Raw genomic sequence first — 23,041 nt, 5'->3', positions numbered from 1 at the left:
GGATGAGTAAAGAGGCACGATGACCTCCCCTAATCTAGATGTGAATCCCTTCATGATTAGGTGGGCTATATAAAATGTTTTTCTAACCACTTTGGCCACGTGGTTGTCAAATGAGAGATTGCTATCAACTTGGGTCCCCAGGTCCCTAATTACTTCTTCTGTACTTAATGGATTACCACCTATGTGGTAATTTGTGGGCACTTTGTTTTTGCCAAAGGGGATGACTATACACTTTTGGCGTTTAGCTTGAGGCCATGGCTCTGGCACCAGTTGTCTGTTTCTATGAGGCCCTTTTGGAGGATGCTTGTGTCAGCTGGAGAGTCGATTATGGCCAGTTTGCAGTCATCTGCAAACTTGGTCAGCCACAGTCCTTCCGTGTTGGCCTGTACCTCCGAGAAATATATACCAAACAAGAGAGGTCCCAGGACTGAGCCTTGTGGGACACCACTTGTAACTGGTTTGGAGTCTGACATGGCTCCAGCAATTCTAACAATGTGGGTTCTGTCCTTGAGCCAGTTTGCAACCCATCTAGTGACATAGGGGTTTATATTTAAGCTGGTGAGCTTATCTATAATGCCCGAGTGGGGTATTGTATCGAAGGCTTTTGCGAGGTCCAGATAGGCTGTGTGGACCACCTTCCCTTCATCAATGGCCTTGGTGACTGTTTCAAAGAAGTCAACCAGGTTTAAGAGGCAGGATCTGCCCTTAACAAAGCCGAACTGGGTAGGATCCAGTGTCTGTAGGTCCCCAATATCTTTATTTATGAGGTCCATGATGATCCTTTCCATAGCTTTGCAGACCAAGCTAGTCAGGCTTATGGGGTGATAGTTTCCAGGGTCCGTTGAGGCACCACCTTTGTGGAGAGGGACCACTGTTGCTGTATGCCACTCTTTGGGTACATATCCTGTAGTAAGGCTGAGATTGAACAGTAGTTTTATGTTTGGGTTTAGCTCTTCTTGCCTGGGACACCGTCTGGTCCCATTGATGTTGTGTTTTTTGCTTTGGAGAGGGCGGCTCCCACCTGAGCATCTGAGATGTCAGGGGGGGCAGCACTCTGCTGGGATAGATATTTGCCTTTTTGGTGGGGGGGGGAGAAGTTTGCGCTGAACCTGTCAGCTAGGATGTTGGCAATATCTGTGGGATCGGTGTATTTTTTGTCATTTTGGACTAATTCTGAGCATATGTGGGAATTCCCACCCAGGTTCCTAACATAACTAAAGAAAGCCTTGTGGTTATCCTTAGTGTCCTGGGCAATTTTTCTCTCGAAGCTGGCCTTTGATGATTTTATGAGTGCCCTTAGTTTTTTGCTAATACTGATCAGAGATGCCTTCCCTTTTTGGGATTTTGCTCTATCATGTAGTAGCTTCTTCCTTCTATTGTATAGTTTGTTTATGGCTGGGGTCCACCAGACAGGTCGTCTGCCTTTGGAGGATTGGGTCTTGGTTTTATTTGGGATTGCATGATCCATGCATTCCTGAAGGTGTTCATAGAATGCATTTATAAAGGATTCTGCGGTCTGGGCCATATTTTCCACAGGCCCGGGGGCTTTGAAGGATTCCACCTCAGTTTTGAGGAGTGTGAAATTTGCTTTAGAGAAGTTTTTCACTGTGGTTTTCTGGGCAGGGGGTGGGGTCGGGATGTGAATATCCAGTGAGATCAGTTTATGGTCTGATCTTACCAGTGAGGGATACACTTCTGGTCTGGAGCATAGAGTCCCCATGTTGGTGATGATCAGGTCCAGTATGTTTTCCCCTCTTGTGGGAGTGGTAACAAGTTGTTCCATAGCATTTGAGTTTATGAATTCTAGGAACCTTTGGGCAAGGGTGTTGGAGCTAGAGTAATGCTCCCAATCTATGTTTGGGTAGTTGAAGTCGCCCAATATAATGGTGTTCGGAGAGACCTTCATATTTTCCAGTGTTCTCAGGAAGGCCGAGTGGGTTTCCTGGGTTTGGGAGGGTGGTCTGTAGCAGGCTATAAACTGGAAGGCAGTTTTACCCACTGTTAGTTGCACATGGATAGTCTCTGATGCTTCGTGCTTTGCCACCAACCTGGAGGTGTGGGTATCTTTGATGAATATCGATACTCCCCCTCCTTTTGTGGTTCGGTCCAAGTTTTGGGGCCGAAAAGCATGGTATGAGGTATAACCTGGTAGTGCTGGAGTGCTCTCGGTAGTCCTGAACCAGGTTTCTGTTACTGCACATATATCGATGTTCTCCATGCTAAGGAGAGTTTCGAGTGCGTGCATCATGAGGTTTAGACTTCTGGCGTTGAGTAGCATTACTCTTAGTTTCTTATCCCTTGTGATACCTATGGAGGTGGGTTTGTCTTTTGAGCCTTGCCTAAAAAAGGCACTATGGGGGTAGCAAGAGCCTTTGCCAATATCCGAAAGCCCAGGGGTGACAGGTGCAAGCCGTCCCTAGCAAAGCATCGTGGCTTGTCGTGCATATCATCCCAAGCTGACAGGCATTGGATCCCCTTTGAATGACACCAATACTTAAGCCAATTGTTGAAATTGATCATCTTGTTGTCATATTGTGGCATCATTCTTGGTGAGGGTAAGATGCTACTCAAGGTCAGGGTCATACCAGCCTGGGCTACATGCTCAGAGAGCTCCTCTATGTCTCTTTTCATGTAGTCCAGGGAGGTACGTCTCAGGTCATTCACACCAGCACGGACAATGACTGAGTCATATTTGTACTTGCCTTGGAGTGACCTGAGTGCTTGTGTTATGTGTCGGATCCTAGTGCCAGACAGGCTGCTCACCGTGACCTTCTCCTTGTTCAGCCTGGTGAGCGGGACGTCAGTGTGCCTGACGATAGTCACCTATTACAAGTGTATCAGGTGTGTTGTTTAGCCTTAAGGGCTGTGACTGTTCGGCACACTGGCTTTGTGAGATATGTGTTGCACGTGTTTTGTTTTGGGGTAGCGGTTGCTTGGGTGTCTGCTTTGGAGGTCTCTGCTGCTTAGGCAGATCTTTATTTAGAGCCTCTGAGTATGTTTTTGTGTGATTATGTGTTTGGTTTGCTGTCGTGGTAGGTCTATGTGAGACTGGAATTGTAGTGAGTGTGGTTTCCTTCTCCTCCTGACTGGTTATGCCAGTACTGAGTTGAGAGAGCTTAGCCTCCAGTTTGGCTATATGGTTGCATCTCTTACATGTGTTGGAATTTGTTGGGAGGAGGAGAGGGTTGTCTGTGTACATGAGGCAGTTGTAACATTGCCTCAAGATTCCCTTATTCACCAGCTGGACCGGAGAGGAGATTGACAACTGACCTTTAGACATGCTAGAATAATATTGGGAATTCCTTTATAATTGAAAACAAGGGCCAATGGGGAGCGAGGGTGTAGTGCTTTTAATTTTTAGTGCTGACTTATAATTGCTTTAGTGAGCAAGTGCCAGGTAACAAGTGCAATGTGTTACAGGTAACTCAAATGCAAAAACGACAAACAGCAACCTTCTCTCAAGCGAAGCAAGGAAACAAGTACAGCAAGCAATGCAGACACCACCAGGGATCCACAGAAGCACCGAGAAGCCGCATCCCAGGTAGAATTAGCGTTCCAGGGAAATAACAAGCATACAAACAAAGCCTGACTCAGCAGGCCCGGATCCAGTCCACGCCACAGCAAACAAGGTGTACCAACCTCAGCAAGACACAGTCCAAATACCCAGGCACTACAAACCTTCAACCAGAAACTCCCAGCCCAGAAGGGCAGAGTCCAGTCTCTCCTCCCACAAGAGTGCAGACCACGAACCCTCCCAGTGCAAAACAACTGGCCCGAAGCCCAAGTGCCCAAACCAGAGCCAACACACTTCTAGAACAACAGACACCGAGCCATCTTGCTTCTCTGGCTTTGTCTCCAAACCTTCCAACCTGGGCTGAGCCTCTAATATACTTATTCCTAATCCTGTCCATCCTCGTCACACTCATTGCAAATCTTAAAATCTTCAACTCTTCCACGTCAAGCTCTGACTCCTGCCTTTTTGTCAATGCCACTGTCTCCAACCCATATAACATAGCTGGTCTCACTACCCTCTTGTAGAACTTCCCTTTCATGCTTACTGGTACTCATCTGTCACAAATCACGCCTGACACTCTTCTCCACCCACTCCATCCTGCCTGTACTCTCTTCTTCATCTCTCTTCCACACTCACCATTACTCTGAACTGTGATCCCAAGTACTTAAACTCATCCACCTTTGCCACCTCAACTCCCTGCATCCTCACCATTCCTCTATCCTCCCTCTCATTCACACACATATATTCTGTCTTAGTCCTGCTGACCTTCATTCCTCTTCTCTCTAGAGCATATCTCCACCTCTCCAGGGTCTCCTCCACCTGTTCCCTACTCTCACTACAGATCACAATGTCATCTGCAAACATCATAGTCCACGGGGACTCCTGTCTGATCTGTCCATCACCACTGAAAATAAGAAAGGGCTCAGAGCTGATCCTTGATGTAATCCTACCTCCACCTTAAATGCATCCTTCACTCCCACTGCAGACCTCACCGCTGTCACACTACCCTCGTACATATCCTGTACCACTCTTACATGCTTCTCTGATACTCCCAACTTCCTCATACAATACCACAACTCCTCTCTAGGCACCCTGTCAGATGCTTTCTCTAAATCCACAAAGACACAATGCAACTCCTTCTGACCTTCTCTGTACTTCTCCATCAACACTCTCAGAGAAAACATTGCATCTGTAGAGCTCTTTCCTGGCATGAAGCCATACTGCTGATCACTAATCATCACTTCCCTTCTTAACCTAGCTTCCACTACTCTTTCCCATAACTTCATGCTGTGACTGATCAGTTTAATCCCTCTGTAGTTACTACAGCTTTGCACATCACCCTTATTCTTAAAAATCAGTACCAAAACACGTTTTCTCCATTTCTCAGGCATCCTCTCACTTTCCAAGATTTCATTAAACAATCTAGTTAAAAACTCCACTGCCATTTCAGCTAAACACCTCCATGCTTTCACAGGTATGTCATCTGGACCAACAGCCTTTCCGTTCTTCATCCTCTTCATAGCTTCCTCCTTACTTCATGATTCACTATCGACACATCATCCACCCTTCTTTCCCTCTCATTCTCTTCATTCATCAACCCCTCAAAGTACTCTTTCCATCTGCTCAACACACTCTCCTCGCTTGTGAGTACATTTCCCTCATTATCCTTTATCACCTTTACCTGCTGCACATCTTTACTATTTTTCTAAATATTTTAACAACTAAGTAACACAGACAGAACTGCATAGCCTCATGTGAAAGCTCAAAGATGGACAAACAACATGCTGTTGATAGTACATGTGCAGCGCAAGTGTTACTGAGCATTGTAAGCTGTTCACAAAATACTACACAATTAATAGTTACTGTGTTTATTATGATTTATGAAATCCGATTTAAGATTGAGCATCTAATAAACACTGTTACTCTAAAGATTTGTTTGCACTTAACAGTTTATCATTTACATTTCTTTAGTAACACTTATAGATTCAAAATATGTTTTTGTTTTAAATTTGAGGACATAAACTGATTTTGCCAAAAAGCTCAAGATTCAGTCCTTGGAAGTTAGACTGCAAACCTCCAGAGTGCCAGTGGAGTGAAAGAGTTAAATAACATCTCAGCATTATCATCATCAAGCACCTTTTTCCCATTTTTTTACATAGGGTCAGGGTGTAACATCACTATTGTCACCTCTCTCAGTTCCGTGCTATTCTACAACCATCCCCAACAGTCATGCCTGGCTTTTGTAGGTCTTTTCTCATACAATTCATCCATCTCTTTCCTGGATGCCCTTGTTGTTTCTTACCTTCTTCCTGTCCCTCCCAAATCATGTTCTCCAGTTTATCTTCTGTTTTTGTACAAATGTGCCTGAACCACAATAACCAGTTCTGTTTGACATGCTCTGCAACTGGAGCTACTTGGACATCTGCTCTAATGTCCTTGTTTCTTCATCTGTTCCACAGTGTGCATGCTGCCATCCATCTCAAGCACTTCATCTCCATAACCTCTAGTTTCCTCAAATGCTCTGCCTTCTGGTTTAGAGGGGATGTGGTACCTGTGAAAATGCCTCCAGGTAAGGAAAGCACTGGGGGTATTACTTGAAGGTAGATGACCAGCCAGGATTTGATTATTTATTAAGTAGTTTCCCTGAAGTAAATACCCTCTAAACCTCAAAGTGTTGATCCTGGCTGAGGTTAAGATACTGTGGTGGATCAAGGTGTGTAGTCAGCCAATTGGATGCAATTATCTGGTAGTTAGAAGGGCTGCCAAGCTTCATGAGAAATTGTCACTTTGGTACATGATGGGTACTGGACATTGAAGCATAGCTTTCAAATGGACTATCTTCATGATGTGGTGTGTAGTCGCTGCTAGAATGTGACTGTAACACAAAATTTATGACAGTCTCCTTCAAAAGCTAAAGTAGACATGGATTCTTGCTAAAATTTATGTCACTGCAATATCAGAATAAGATTAAAACCATAGTGGGAATTTTAAATTTCCTAGTTTTGAGATGGTGTGATACACGGAATTGAATGTTTTGGTAAAAGTAATTTTCTAAATACAATAGTAGTGCCCAGCCAAAGGTGAATATGCTCTTGACATCTCTTTTACAAATCTGTTTTCTAAGGAGTGCTGTGTGAAAGCCTCACCTCTTAGTATATGTTATCCCTTCATGCCTTTTAGTTATCCTCCCATTCATGTTACCATGTTTGCTGATGTTCATCATGTTTCACTGTTGCAGTCATTACTCTTGGGTTATCCTGCTGGCAGGCTACCCGCAGTTGGCCAGAATTCCAAAGTCTAGGTCCGGCGTCAGTTGCTGTCGCCTCTTCCCTGACGTGAGTGTGACAGGGGTATAAAAGATGCAGCCGACGCCATTTTCTTCAGTCTTTCTTGCTGCGTGGTGCCCGAAGCAAAAGCAGTTCGCAAGTGCCGGTCAGCCGACTCCTGAGATTTTCACAGACGAATTTCAGATCCAAAGTCTTCATTAAAGCTAAGTACCCCGTTAGGGAAACTTTTTTCTTGCTCCAGACCGATATCAGAAAAAGTTAACAATTGTATTTTTTGTGGGAAGCAAATACCTCATAAGGATTATCATTCTTACTGTATTCCTTGCCTAGACCCTGATCATAACGCTGCTAGCTGTCAGTTTTGTGCTAGATTCAACAAACGCACTATTAAGCGTCGTTTTGATTTTGCTTATCATTACTTTTGCCAAAAATTCAATTACATAATGCCATCAAAACAGCCAATGACCGGAGTTTCTAAAAACGCAAGGAAAAAGAGAAGGACAGGCATCCGAGATCCAAAACCGATGACGAGGCTTCCGCTAAACCAGTCGCCGGTTCGCCGGTTCTCAGTGAGGCGCTTTCGCAGCCCCTGACACCCGCTACCTCAGAGCCATTCACTCTACTCACAGCCAGGCAGTCAATAACAACAGATGCATCAGATTATGCCTGGGGAGCACACATGGCAGGAAAATGTATTCAGGGCACATGGTCCACAAGCCAAATGCATATACATATCAATCAAAAAGAGATGCTAGCTGTTCAGAATGCCCTGACAGCTTTCAAGGATCTACTCCATCCAGGACAACTACTGATAAGGTGGACAATACTACAGTCATGTGGTACATAAACAAGCAGGGAGGCACACATTCCTACCCCCTCTGCAGACAAGCCATGACTTTGTGGAACACAGCATTGACTTATCAAGTACACCTGCAAGCACAATTCGTGCCAGGAAAGAACAATACTCTGGCAGACGAACTAAGCAGAAACCTTACGGATCCCCACGAGTGGAAACTGCATCCACAAGTCTTCAGCATGATAACAAAGGAATGGGGATGCCCAGACATAGATCTATTTGCCCCCCTCACAACTGCCAACTACAGAAATTCTGCACAAGGACTTATCACAAGCAAGCATGGAAAGTGGATGCTCTGTCATTCAGCTGGAAAAGTCTAACAGTATATGCCTTTCCTCCTCTGCCTCTCCTCCCCAAGGTACTCCTAAAGGTCAGACAAGAGAAGCCAAGAATGATTCTGATTGCCCCAGACTGGCCACGCCAGCACTGGTACCCTATCCTAAAAAGCTTGTCTCAAGGCCCAGCCTGGACATTGCCTCTAATTCCTCACTTACTGACCCAGCGAAACAATCAGATTCTGCACAGCCAACTCAGGACCCTAAATCTGGCAGCATGGCGGATAATGTAGCCATTCAAAGCACACCTCTCTCTAAAGCAGTGATGGATGGTATTTTGGAGGCCAGAAGGCCCAGTACCAGAAAATCTTATGCAGAAAAATGGAAAAGATTCTGTGCTTGGAACCAGGCACAAGGAATTGACACATTGGTACCAAACATTTCTCAGATTTTACAATACCTAACTGAGATGCTGGACAAAGGCCTATCCTTTTCATCAATTAAAATTCATGCCTCTGCCATTTCAGCTCATTACAATACGGTACCTCCTATTTTTTCACATCCATTGCTAAGGCAGTACCTCAGAGGGGCCAAAAACATAAGACCTCCAAGGAGAGCCCCAATACCTGCATGGGACCTCAATTATGTCTTGGAAAAACTCACACTGCCGCCTTTTGAGCCAGCCAATACAGCTGATATAAAGTTTTTATTTTGGAAAACAGCTCTGCTCCTAGCAATAACCTCTGCAAGATGAGTTTCAGAGTTACAGACACTCATGGCTGTGAAACCTTTCATCATTTTCCATCCAAAGAGGGACAAACCCAACATTTATGCCTAAGGTATTGTCCAGTGTGGCCCTTAACCAAACCATTCATTTGCCTACCTTGTATCCAAACCCACAGAATAAGGGTGAGAGACTTCTGCATTCCTTGGACATACACAGACAAAGCTTTCAGAAAAACTTAGAAAAACTGATCAACTTTTAGTGGCATATGCTGCAGGATCTCAAGGAAAGCCTATCTCAAAACAGGCTATTTCAAAATGGATAGGCCACTGCATTCATTTCTGTTACTCACAACATGGCAAATCAGTGCCCAATGGCATTAGGCCTCATTCTACCAGGGCAGCAGCCACTTCAGCAGCCTTTCTCAGAGGAGTACCAACCAAAGACATTTTAGAGGCTGCAACTTGGAGTTCAGTGCACACTTTTACAAAGCACTACAATATACCTCTCTACTCTAAATCCAGAGCAGGCTTCGCCACTGCAGTTCTACAAGGCCTTATAGCCTCTCCTAATCCTATTTAGGCCCAGCCACCCAGCCTTAGCTTTGGGATTCAACCCAAGAGTAATGACTGCAACAGTGAAACACGATGAACATAGTACAGTTGTGTACCTACCATAAATGTAGATGTTCGAGTGTATTCACTGTTGCAGTCCAGGTTACCCACCCTCCATCCCCCTTTTCTTTGCTCAGACTTACCTATACTTCTCTATCTTATACAACCTATGTGGTGTATTTGCTTGTAGATGAAGGAAATGTTTATTTTACTGCATGCTTAATTATTGGCATAATATTTTTAGCCTACCATTTTAGGGGCACCTGACATCTGGGGCAAGAAAAACTGAAGAAAATGGCGTCGGCTGCATCTTTTATACCCCTGGCGCACTGACATCAGGGAAGAGGCGACAGCAACCGACGCTGGACCTAGACTTTGGAATTCTGGCCGACTGCGGGTAGCCTGCCAGCAGGATAACCCAAGAGTAATGACTGCAACAGTGAATACACTCGAACATCTACATTTATGGTAGGTACACAACTGTACTTTCTACTTGCAACTAGTTAACAAAAACAAGACTTTAAATGTAGTATAACATTATAACTAATGACATACAAAACAAGAACTTAGCCTATTTTCTGAGATGCACGCAGGTGAATCTTTTAATTTCACACTGTAACATCGTGTAAAGGTAATACGATGAAAGAGCACTTCAGCACAGGACTCACCTGAAAGTGTTTCAGCTAGGATCAACCAATTCTAAATTTAATTTAATCAGGCATAACATATTTCAAGAAATATGGCAAAATAACTTTAAATAGAAAAAAATACTTAATAGAACATATCAAAAATGACAATCCTTTTTAAATACGTAAAGCAAGCAAGAAGTAAAGGTTATCAGTTTGCGTCAGATTAATAAATGACAACCAGCTATTAACTCCTCCAGGAACTATGCTATGGTTTTGCAAAAATATTTAGATTTAGACAATCTCAGGAATATATCAGAAATAATTATAATGAAAACGGATATTTGTTTCTCATACCTATCATTAGTAATGACAGAATAATTCATCATATTAGCAAACTGAAAGTACATAAAGCAACATATCCAAATGGCTTTATGAACAAGGACATTACAGATTTATCTGCACGTTTATATGATTACTTGCATGCCATTTTCAGTAAAGCTCAGTTGGCAGCACAAGTCGCTGTTTGTCTCGAAAAGGTCTTCCTAATTATAAGGGAAAAGGCAAGTTAAATCTGATATAAAACTGCAGACCAATTAGCCTTCTACACAACATCACTACAGTTGTGAATCATTGTAATTTATATTTCTTAAAATTAGGTCATCAAAATTGTAATTAGCATGCTTTTAAGTCCATTATTATAAATGTTAACTTGTTTTATGACCTGGTCATTAAGACCCTTAAAAGCTGTACAAGATGTGAATAGGACTATAGCTTTTGATTTACAGAATTATTAAATTACTCTGCAAGTACTCAAATAGTATTTACTGCTAGATCTTTTGCATTAAGTATAATAACATTATGAGCAATCAGTGTCTCGTGACCTTTTTTGGGATCAGCAGTCATTCATTTATATCTGTATAACATGCAGCTTTATTCTGATGTAGGGCAAATTAAATATGGTGGCAGGGTTGCCAGACATCCATACTTGAGCAGGACTGTCCCTGGATCAGAAGCCCAATCCTGAATCCTGCACTGCCAGTTAAAATCCCAGCTAAATAGCCTCAGCTTTGCAATTTATGATTGGCCCATATGCCGGTATATGAGCCAATCATAAATCGCAAAGCGGAGCCACTTCTGTTCAATGCAGAACAGCAATCTGTTCCGCATTGAACAGAAGAGGCTCCACTATGCGATTTTTGATTGGCTCACATACTGGCATACAGGCCAATCATAAATCGCAAAGCTGAGTCACTTCTGTTCAATGCAGAACAGCAGGCTGTTCCGTATTGAACAGAAGAGGCTCTGCTGTGCAAATATTTGATTAGCTCGTATACCAGCATACAGCCCAATCAAAACTCACAACATGGAGCCACTTCTGCTTAATGCAGAACTGCCTGCTGTTCAACAGGAACGAAAAATCTTTTTTTTTTTTTTTTTTGGTCTTCAGTTAGCATGAAAGACCATTTTTTTTTGTCCCTACCTGACCCTTCAGAAATCTAACAACCCTGTATGGTGATGACTTAAAGCTTGGAAACATGGTGAATCTATCTCCAGCAAGTAAATTTCTGCAAATTAAATTTATACAATATTCACTTCTGGGCCAATGAAAACCTAATGATGTTGCTGTTTATCTTTGCAAAAGGTAAAATTGTTCATTTATGCCGTAGTAGTCTAAAAGGAAACCTTAGTAAGGAGATACATTTGAGCTCAAATTATTTAAAAAGGGGCTATAGGCTGTAAGTTTATTTATTTATTTCCTTACATAGTTCCATTTGTTGCAAAAGAGTAATCTGACTGAGCTAAAAGCCCATGATCAATAGTGGCCCCGGGAGAAAAGCTTATACAACAGAGGTAACAAAAAAAAATCAACTGTACATGGACATTCTTGAATGCATACACAAAACAATTCAAAAATACATATGTACATAAATAGAAAGCATCAGTAATGAAGGTTACAAATAAATATACAAACAGTATGTGACCCCAGTTAAATGTAAGGTTAAGAATGTAGAGGACAAGAGAAGGAAACTAGGATGGATAAAGAGCTGAGATAGGATGGTTGGAGATGAACTTCCATACAAGGACGGGTCCAAGGGGAAGTTAGTAAGGTTTTTAGATTGTGCAGGAATGTCTCATGTTTACCGTCATGTCTAAGATATGGGAGGGCAGAATTCAATAGCCAGGCTACATGAACCAAGTATAAAGAGTCATCAAAGTACTGGTTTGATTTTACAATGTCTTGGAGGTTTTGGATCCAAGATCTTAGATCACGGCAAGGCATATATTTTGGAAGGATGTTAAAGATGGGTGGGTATTTTTGGGGTTTATATACAATGCTGTGTTGTTTTTTAACTAGTCAAATGTTAAAAAGTGTTTTAACTCTAGCCAATTAATTTTATGAAGTACTTTATAATGATGTGTTTTGTTGGGGACATTGGCAGAGTATTTTGCGGCTTTATTACATCTTTGTTCTAGCTTATGTAGGTGAGTTCTTGAAATATTAGTATGGATAGAGGATGGATAAAGCAATGTAATAGTAACAGAGTCTGTACTGTATTTAACTGTGCTGTTTCTTTTAGGTAGGGTTTTGATATGTATAACACACCTAACGTTTTGTGAGTTTTTTAACATTACATAATTAATATGATTCTGGAAGAATAATTTATGATCTCTAAATATAACTAAAAGTTTGTTCAATAGGTGTGTTATTTTCTGACGTAACTGAGATTACACAGGAGCCACATATGACAAGTTTAGTTTTCTTGGCATGTAATGAAACGTTTGAGTCTATAAGCAAATGTTCTAGGCTTTGAGAGTTGGTGTGTGCAATGCTGAAACTGACTATAAGACTTATCAGTACTGATAACAGTGGAGCTATCGAACTGTTGTAGTGAGGAATTCTGGCATGCAAGTCGTTTACAAAGGTACTGAACCTTATCGAACCCCTATATTATTGGCAGAAAAATAGAAACTGCTTGGGACCATTTTACTGCTTGTTTTTAATTTGATGGATAAGTCCTAAATCATATGTGTGCCATGTCTGTACTATCCAACCTTTGTAAAAGGAGACCATTAGAGACAGTGTCAAAGACTAATAATATAATAGACATGTATAATATGTGTAATATAATATGTATAATGTAATATAATATAATATATATACTAAGATAAGTCTAAGAGAATAGCAGCAGTGGAAAGAACCTTGTTATTGCTACATTTAATAGTAATTAATAAGGTTGAAAGAGCAGTTTCAGTGCTGAATCCAGGTAAAATCATGTGTAAGTGATAACAAATTGTTATTTATAAACATACGTAACAGGTGCTCCTGTATAAATGTTTCTAGCATTTGACTCATGGAAGATGGCATGGTAATAGATCTAAAAGCAGTAAGGATATTGTTTGATTCTCCTTGGTGAATAGTTATTATATAATATAACTTCCATGCGATAGAGACATACAATTCAGTAACTGAACTCTTTATATGTATTGCAATAGGGCAGGCCGTGAAATCAATGAGAGTGAAAAAGCTGCCAACCTCTTTTCAGATGGAATCGTTTGGCACACTGAAACTAGTTTCTTTATTTTTGTTCAAAACTCCCCTTCTGCTGAAGCACCCCAGTTGGCTTGCTAAGTATTATGGCAGATGTGAAATTCTTTTACTATCATTTTGACCTGAGGAACACTGCATGCATCTATCAAGACTCTATGTAAACTTACTTTTTCATTTTCTTATTGTCTCTGAATTGACCCACTTGAATTCTCCCTCACTTTCCTTTCCTCTGCTATTATTGTAGGTACTCTTTCCCTGCAAAACCAAAAGAAAGTTTCCTCTTCTAACCACTTTTGTTTTCATCTCCTTCCACAGAGTACATATCCTTCCAAAGTGCTTACTCTCTGTACCACATCAACGTTCCTGTGTTTGTATCTTTTCCTTGTTGTCTTTCACCTTTTTCCTATCATGAGTAGATCTTCGGTTACCACTTTCCATCATTCCCGCGCCTAACGTGCATTTCCCTTTATTTTCAGATTAATTTTTTCTACAGTCATTTCAGTTTTACTCCTTTTGGAGAAAGTATTCCTCCACGTATGCACCCACAGTTCTGCTCTTTCAAAAACCGTAATTAAAGTCTTCTGAATGTCAACGTGTACCTTTAGCCTGTTCTCACGTGTCATCCCTTGCCATTTAAAGCATATTGTGTTTTACCCTACATAATAAAACAGTGTAAGAAACTTCTCTGTGTGGAAGATTTTCAGTCCATATATTTCTAGTTAATCACTGTATATTATTCAGATCAGATAATAGTAGTAGAAGTAGCGAACGTAAACTCATCAAGTCAAAAAGTAATAATAGAAAATATATAATTCTACAGCATTACTAAGTATTCGAAAGTAATCCGAGCAAGGCAGGCAGTCTGTTTCCAGTCGAAAATCCTTTATTAAGTACACAGACAAGCGATCCAAGTAAAACAAAAATAGAGTAATAATTTCCTCACAAGCTTTCTAAATATATATATACTTTTTATCAGGCATGGGAGTAGTTTATTGTGCTGTAAAACAAAGTGTTATTGGTACACATGTTAAATTCACATCCCTTCCCCCATCAATGTGACATTCAAGCTGGTCCTGCCCTACCTAGTAGCTGTCATAATAATATATAGCCATAATGTACTTTAATGGTACATCTTATTTAACCAAATTATTAAGTCTGTGATTTTATATAAGGCAATATACTACATGGCTGGAAATATATCAACCTTAGTTCATTTTGCGATCAGAAATTATATATAAATATACACATATACATTTTGCATGTAAAAATCAGTTTCTATTTTCATAACCTATTGTTAACAAAGATCGCTTTCGTCCTTCTAGACTTCTTCAGATCTGTGTACAAGAACCCTAAAAACCTATATAATTGTATAATTAGTTAGTATTGTTATTGCCATCATTTTGAATAAAGTGGAAAAAAGAGAACCAGAAAAAAAAAAATATATATATATATATATATGTATGATGATGGAAACAAAATATACACTTAAATTTCAAATTATTTAAAATGGTATTTAAAACCAATTTGTAGAAATAAATAAATAAATAAATAAATAAAATAACAATTAATCATGTAAACAATGTGGCAATTTTCTAAGTTCCAGTGCACTTTTAATTGAACAGTAGTAGTTTAGTCCAGGCTTTCTAAAAGAGTTCAGCTTTAATTGCCACATGAGTTCCTGTTTCTCCAGAATATTCGGGATGTCTCCTTCAAGATCACCCATGTCTGTGTGATCCAGGATCTGGAACTTAAAACCTGTGTGTCTTTTATGAAGAGAAAGGTGTTTGGCTAGTGCATTATTTTTACATCCAGAGCGGATTTCTGACAGATGACATGAAATCCTTCGCTTGAGTTTATTTACAGTCTTGCCCACATAGAATGCATCACATTCATTGCACTGTGCCCTGTAAATTACTTTTTTAGTGTTACAATCACCCCCTGCACTGGTTTTAATGATCTTCTTTAAATAAGGGCAATAAAAACTATCAACTTGCTGTATAAATATACAAAATGTACAATTAGTTTCACATCTTTTAGTGCTTTTCTCACATGGTCTAGGTTTAAATTCAATAAAACTTCTAATATTCCTGGCCTTCCTATAAACAAATGATGGGGCTTCACCCAAGATGTTAATCAGAAAAGGATTTCCTGTGACAATGTCCCAGTTTTCTTCAATAATATTTTTGATACTCTGATAATCCAAAGTGTATGTCAGGATGCAGCTATTTTTGCATTTGTTAGTTCTATTTTATTTATTTATTTATTTATTTATTTATTTTTCTATAAATTGGTTTTAAATACTATTTTAAATCATTTGAAATTTAAGTGTATATTTTGTTTCCATCGTCATACATATATTTTTTTTTTATATTTTCTGGTTCTCTTTTTTCCACTTTATTCAAAATGATGGTAATAACAATACTAACTAATTATACAATTATGTAGGTTTTTAGGGTTCTTGTACACAGACCTGAAGAAGTCTAGAAGGACGAAAGCGATCTTTGTTAACAATAGGTTATGAAAATAGAAACTGATTTTTACATGCAAAATGTATATGTGTATATTTATATATAATTTTTGATCTCAAAATGAACTAAGGTTGATATATTTCCAGCCATGTAGTATATTGCCTTATATAAAATCACAGACTTAATAATTTGGTTAAATAAGACGTACCATTAAAGTACATTAGAGCTATATATTATTATGACAGCTACTAGGCAGGGCAGGACCAGCTCGAATGTCACACTGATGGGGGAAGGGATGTGAATTTAACATGTGTACTAATAACACTTTGTTTTACAGCACAATAAACCACTCCCATGCCTGATAAAAAGTATATATATATTTAGAAAGCTTGTGAGGAAATTATTACTCTATTTTTGTTTTACTTGGATCGTTTGTCTGTGTACTTAATAAAGGATTTTTGACTGGAAACAGACTGCCTGCCTTGCTTGGATTACTTTCGAATACTTAGTAATGCTGTAGAATTATATATTTTCAATTATTACTTTTTGACTTGACGAGTTTACGTTCGCTACTTCTACTACTATTGTCTGATCTGATTAATATACAGTGATTAACTAGAAATATATGGACTGAAAATCTTCCACACAGAGAAGTTTCTTACACTGTTTTGTTTTTAGACCCACTACACTTTAGTGGGTTGTTTTGAGACTTTGGGGATACCACGGTGATTACTTGTTTTTTACCCTACATAATAAAGATCTCCCCTATTTTACTAGAAAAAAGAACATTAGTTAAATGCTTTATTAACTCTCCTTTAACTTTTATAATCTTCCACCCAGACCTTTATCTAGCATTATCAAACACGGACCAGAAATATTCCACAGTACTGATTTTCCTTTTTAACCAAGTCTTTATATTCTGCTTTAAAACTAATTATTATCTAAGTGTCATAGTTAAATAATTTGTTGTGTCATCTAGCATAGGCTTTACTTCAAATTTTAGCAAATCTTTTGTTTCTTTTTCATTTTCAAATATACATCAGAATGTATTGCAAGTTTTCACTTCTCTGAAGTATACCTCAAACACTCATTTGCTCTGTAACACTTTCACCTCATTCTCTGTTACAGCGCAACTGCTATACTACTGCTCTCTTATTGTCACCAACTCATTCTGTGTTACAGCACTGCTGTTATCCTACTACACGATCACTCCCTCACCTCATCCTCATTTACAGCACCGCTGTTCTCCTACTGCTCTATCACTCCCCCACCTCATCCTCTGTTACAGCACCGCTGTTCTCCTACTGCTCTATCACTCCCCTACCTCATCTTCTGTTACAGCACCGCTGTTCTCCTACTGCTCTATCACTCCCCCACCTCATCCTCTGTTACAGCACTGCTGTAATCCTACTACACGATCACTCCCTCACCTCATCCTCAGTTACAGCACCGCTGTAATCCTACTACACGATCACTCCCTCACCTCACCCCCATTACAGCACCACTGTAATCCTACTGCTCTATCACTCCCCCACCTCACCCCCTGTTACAGCATTGCTGTTATCCTGCTGTTCCATCACTCCCCCACCTCATCCTCTGTTACAGCACTGCTGTTATCCTACTACACTATCAATCCCTCACCTCATCCTCTGTTACAGCACTGCTGTTATCCTGCTGTTCCATCACTCCCCCACCTCATCCTCTGTTACAGCACTGCTGTTATCCTACTACACTATCAATCCCTCACCTCATCCTCTGTTACAGCACTGCTGTTATCCTACTGTTCCATCACTCCCCCACCTCATCCTATGTTACAGCAATGCTGTTATCCTACTGTTCCATCACTCCCTCACCTCATCCTCTGTTACAGCAATGCTGTTATCCTACTGTTCCATCACTCCCCCACCTCATCCTCTGTTATAGCACCACTGTTATCCTACTGCTCTAGCACTCCCTCACCTCACCCCGTTACAGCACTGCTGTTATCCTACTGTTCCATCACTCCCCCACCTCATCCTATGTTACAGCACTGCTGTTATCCTACTGTTCCATCACGCCCCACCTCATCCTCTGTTACAGCACTGCTGTTATCCTACTGTTCCATCACTCCCCCACCTCATCCTCTGTTATAGCACCACTGTTATCCTACTGCTCTATCACTCCCTCACCTCACCCCCTGTTACAGCACTGCTGTTATCCTACTGTTTCATCACTCCCCCACCTCATCCTCTGTTACAGCACTGCTGTTCTCCTACTGTTCCATCACTCCCCCACCTCATCCTCTGTTAGAGCACTGCTGTTATCCTACTGTTTCATCACTCCCCCACCTCATCCTCTGTTACAGCACTGCTGTTATCCTACTGTTCCATCACTCCCCCACCTCATCCTATGTTACAGCAATGCTGTTATCCTACTGTTCCATCACTCCCCCACCTCATCCTCTGTTACAGCAATGCTGTTATCCCACTAGACTATCAATCCCTCACCTCATCCTGTGTTACAGCAAGTGCTGTTATCCTGCTGCTCTATCACTCCCCAACTGTAAACCAAAGGACAAACTGCAATAAGGAAGAGAAAAACAATAGGAAACTCTCCAGAAAACCTTCGGTGCTCTGAACCAAATCACTAGCCACGTAGAATGATGAAAAAATATATATATATTTAAGCTACACACAAGCTTTTCATCAGTTTAAGCAAAACCAACTTCTTCAGAACGGATACAAAACAGATACGACGTCATGACATTCAGTCCCTTATATACCCTTGAACTTCCTCTCGCATAATCACATGAGACTTTAAAAATATAGTAGTTACAATACAATCTTAAAACTTCACAAACAAAACTTGAACTAGGTTATATATTCAAAACTGAATGCCCTAGTCTACTCCAACCTTCTTACCTTAATTCCCCACCAAATTCCAATTCCTCAATTCCAGAACACTGAACTAACTGCTCGAATTCTAAAACTAAATAAACATAAAAATATCAGCATCATTGCCCTATATATCTCACCTGGTAACAATATCTCTAAACTCAAAAATATTCTCCTATGGACCTCTACTGAAATTAACTATGAAACTTATATCCTTGGTGATGTGAATACTGACTGGAATAAAATCAATTGCCCCTCTCCCTCCCTATCCATTAACCTCTATAACTTCACTCAAATAATCCTCTCCATCACCCGACCTAACAAAATAAACCCTCCCGGATCCATTATAAATTGGATCCTAGTCTGCGATCCAAATAAAATAACCAATTCTGGCACAATTCCTGATACCTTTAGCAACCACCTCCCAGCATTCATGCATCACCCAACTAGTTCCTCCCCACACCAGCATCAGTACATTCAAACTCATAACCTCAGTAGCTTCAACTCAACTACTTTCTCAAATACTTTCAAACAAATGAACTGGCAAATTCTAAACATCCTTCCTCTTGACAAGGCTATAGAATACTTCAACTCTGTCTTCCTTGATACCTTAAACTCACTAGCCCCACTAAGAAACAAAAGGATAAAAACTAAAACTGCTCCTTGGCTATCCAAAGAGACAAAACAGATTATGCACCACAGAGACGAACTATGGAAGCTTTACCAAAACAATAAACTGGACAATACCTTCCTCCAATACAAACAGATCTGCAATCGTACAAAACAACTAATCACGAAAGACAAAAAATCCTGCTATATCAAACCCCCCAAAAGTCTGGAACTCAGTAAACTCACTCCTCAATCCAGGCTCCAAGAATAATCCCTGTCCTGACCCAAGTAAATCTGATCTTGAACTAGGCTCTGAATTTAACTAATTTTTCATAGACACTATTACTACCCTCACCAAGACATTTCCCAATAATAACCCAACTGCTCTACACTCTCCCCCTTCTAACTCACCTCATCTGTTTGAACTCAAACCCATTTCCACTAACTTTATAAAAAAACTTTTGTCCAAACTTAAACCTTGCTCTAACGTTCCCAACAATATTCCCTCTTCCTTCCTAAAATGTGGTGCTGATGGCATTGCACTCCCAATCAGCATCATTATCAACCGATCCATAAAAGAATCATATGTCCCCAAACTCTGGCACTCAGCTTATATTCTTCTTCTTCATAAAGGAGGCAAAAATACCAGCATCTCAAACTTTCGCCCCATTGCTTTGCTCTCACCAATCTCCAAAATCCTAGAAAAATGCATCCGCCTCCAACTTATGCCTTTCCTGACCCAAAACAATCTTCTCACTCCTACCCAGCATCCATCCAAGCCATAGCACAATAACTGCTCTACTCTCTTTCCTAGAAACTGTCAATCAAGCCCGAGATTCAGGCCACTTAGTTTCTACTGTTTTACTCGATCTGTCTAAAGCCTTTGATACTGTTTCCCACAAGCACCTTCTCTGTCATCTCTCAAACCTTAATCTCTCACATAATGCTTTATCCTGGTTCTCCAGCTATCTGTCAGACAGATCACAGGCAGTCAAATGGAAGAACTCCATCTCTTCCTACCTACCTACCCCAACTGGCTTACCACAGGGATCCATCCTTGGGCCAATGTTTTTTCATATCTTCATCAATAACTTTCACGCTGCTATTCCTGATGCTAAAATCATTCAATATGCAGACGATTCAACCTTAGTCTGCTCTGCCTCAAACCTCTCTGAATTGCTGACTAAAACCCAAACTGCCTTCTCAACAACTGAAAACTGGATGCGCCAAAACCACCTCTCTCTCTCAATGCAAATAAATCAAAGATTCTACTGTTCCCTCCCACAAAGACCCTCTCCTTTAATAAAAACAACTTCAAAGTCTATAGTCAAACCAACTCACCTATAGAAGTGGTCCCCTCTGCCAAACTACTTGGCATTACTGTAGACGGACACCTCAAGTTTGATATTCATATTCAACAACATATTAAGAAAACCCACCAAAAGCTAGGTATGCTGTACAGGAATAATCACTTTCTCTCCAACTCAACCAGGCAAACTCTGGCCTCGACTTATCTTCTTCCTTCCTTATTATATGGAGCCCCTCTCCTAACCAACCTGTCCTCCTCTATCACCTCTAAACTGGAAAACTGCTACAACAAAATCTCTAAATTTGCCTCTAACTCTAAAAATACCACCCATCACTGCCTAACCCTACAATCCCTGAATTGGCTTGAACTCCCAAACTACCTAGACTATCTCCAACTCACTACTGCATACAGACTCATATTTCACCCAACAAATGTCCCGCTCTAACTAACATCCTTACCCCTTATACACCCAACAGAGCTCTCAGATCTGAAAATCAAAACTTAATTACTATCCATAAACTTAAACATCCTGCTGGCCAGCTTCTCCTATCTTTCTCACTAGGCAAAAATGGAATTTCCTTCCTTCCACACTAAGAACCATACCAAACTCAGAAAATTTCAAAACCCAACAATTCAAACACCTGTCCACTAAATGGAAATGTACCTGCCTTCACCCAACCTAATCCAAGGAGGTTCTCTCTCGGGTTCCCAAGCTCTACAACTCTCATAGTTATCTTCCTATGAGCCTATCTAAGCTCTCAACAATTTCCATAGCTTCTCTCTAAGCTCTCACCGCCTACAGCTACCCTCACACAGCCCAACCTTGTAAATATTGTAAGTAGCATTCTACTGTTGATGTGTGTATGTAAAGCGTAATTACATTTTCTTGAAAGGTTTGTATGTAAACTGTTTCCACTCCTAACCCATATCTGTTTTCCTCAAATGAAACTGTGTGATCCCTACCTTCAAGCTTAATGAATTTGTTAACTATGCATGATATTGAATGAATTTATGAATAACTATTCTACATAAGATCTTTAATATTAACCATCAATTGTATTTAAATTGTATAATGCATCTTGGAGCTTTTCTCCCCGGGCCTCCACTGAAAATGGGTCAATTTGGCCCAGTGGACTTCCCCAGTAATCAAATTGCAAATAAATAAATAAATAAATAATCTGCTCTAATACCAGAATTTTTTTGTTCCTGGCATATATCAACTCCTATTTCCATCCTCATTTTTGTAGAGATTGACCTATGAGGAGAAGATGGCTCGTCGGTTACTAGGTGCTGACACTGCTGCAACTGTTTTTACTTCTCAAGATTCAGAAGATGATTCTGTACCGCAGGTATGTAATTGTCATTCACAGAGTATTTGTAAAGGTGAAATGTGCACATAGCAAACAGGCAACCGCACAGATTAGATAAACATACAGACTGACATACAGAGAGCTAACATATCTTGCCTTATGATTTTGCTTGTTTCATTTTCCCAAGTATTATATGTCAAATATTCCAGCTGTCATTTTTCTATCCTTTTTCTTAAATTAATAACTTATACGTAATAAAACTGCCTGAGTATACAGAGCCAAACTCCACACGTGGCAGACAACATGATGGTAGGTATATGATTGCCCAGTATTGCAATCCAGCCTCTCACACCTGGTCTTTAATGGGGCACCAGTAAAGTTGACAAGAGACTGTTCCAGAGAAGGGTCCTACTTCATCAAGACAACCTCATTTGCATGTTGTAGTCACTGGGGTCATAGTCCTAGAGCTGATTTGTACTAAAGGGCATTCTTAAGCTTTGACAGGTTTGTCATGGTAGTAAGTAAATGTACCTCGGCATGAGTCACTGACACAGAAGAGGATGACATGGTTAAACACTGCTAAATATTTTGTTAGGGTGCAGTACCAGATGTGATTATTTTATGGCACAGGGGAATGGAGCAGAAATGACTAATGTGGCAAAGGAGACCTCATTTTCTCACATGGAGGTAAAATGAACCCAACTGCATTGATAATACATTGTTCTATGTTCACATGACACATTCCCTCGGTCGACTCGTCTGTCGGCCGCTTCTCGCTCTGAAGAAGAAGCTCGCAACAACCCACCAACCCCCCCCTCCCCTCCTCCCCTCAGATCAGATCTAGTTTGCTGCTTAGCATCATCACTGGGTCGAGCTCGAGCACACTGTCTTGCCCCCTCCATCTGCAAAGAGACTGCTCTATTTGTCATTCTTAAGTCATCGGCTCGAGCTCTTCAGCTAAAGATCTCGGTTTCCCAATTGGTGTCGAAACTTTGAAGGCCTTCCATTATCTCCATCTGTTTC

General features: G+C 40.4%; 1 protein-coding gene across 5 annotated transcripts in view; it reads left to right on the top strand.

Moving 5' to 3' along the window:
- PALLD (palladin, cytoskeletal associated protein) overlaps positions 1-23,041 on the top strand; it is a 2,901,248-nt gene that overhangs the window by 2,619,632 nt on the left and 258,575 nt on the right. For all 5 annotated transcript variants that reach the window (XM_044062575.1, XM_044062576.1, XM_044062578.1 and 2 more), the window contains one exon: positions 21,956-22,057. In XM_044062575.1, the coding sequence (XP_043918510.1) occupies positions 21,956-22,057 (102 nt within the window). The remainder of the gene's footprint in view (positions 1-21,955; positions 22,058-23,041) is intronic.

The sequence above is a fragment of the Protopterus annectens genome, chromosome 2.part1, assembly GCF_019279795.1.
Source record: "Protopterus annectens isolate FY-2018-M chromosome 2.part1, PAN1.0, whole genome shotgun sequence".
Taxonomy (NCBI): Eukaryota; Metazoa; Chordata; order Ceratodontiformes; family Protopteridae; genus Protopterus; species Protopterus annectens.
The sequence above is the reverse complement of the archived record's forward strand: the minus strand, read 5'-3'. Positions and strand labels throughout refer to the sequence as shown.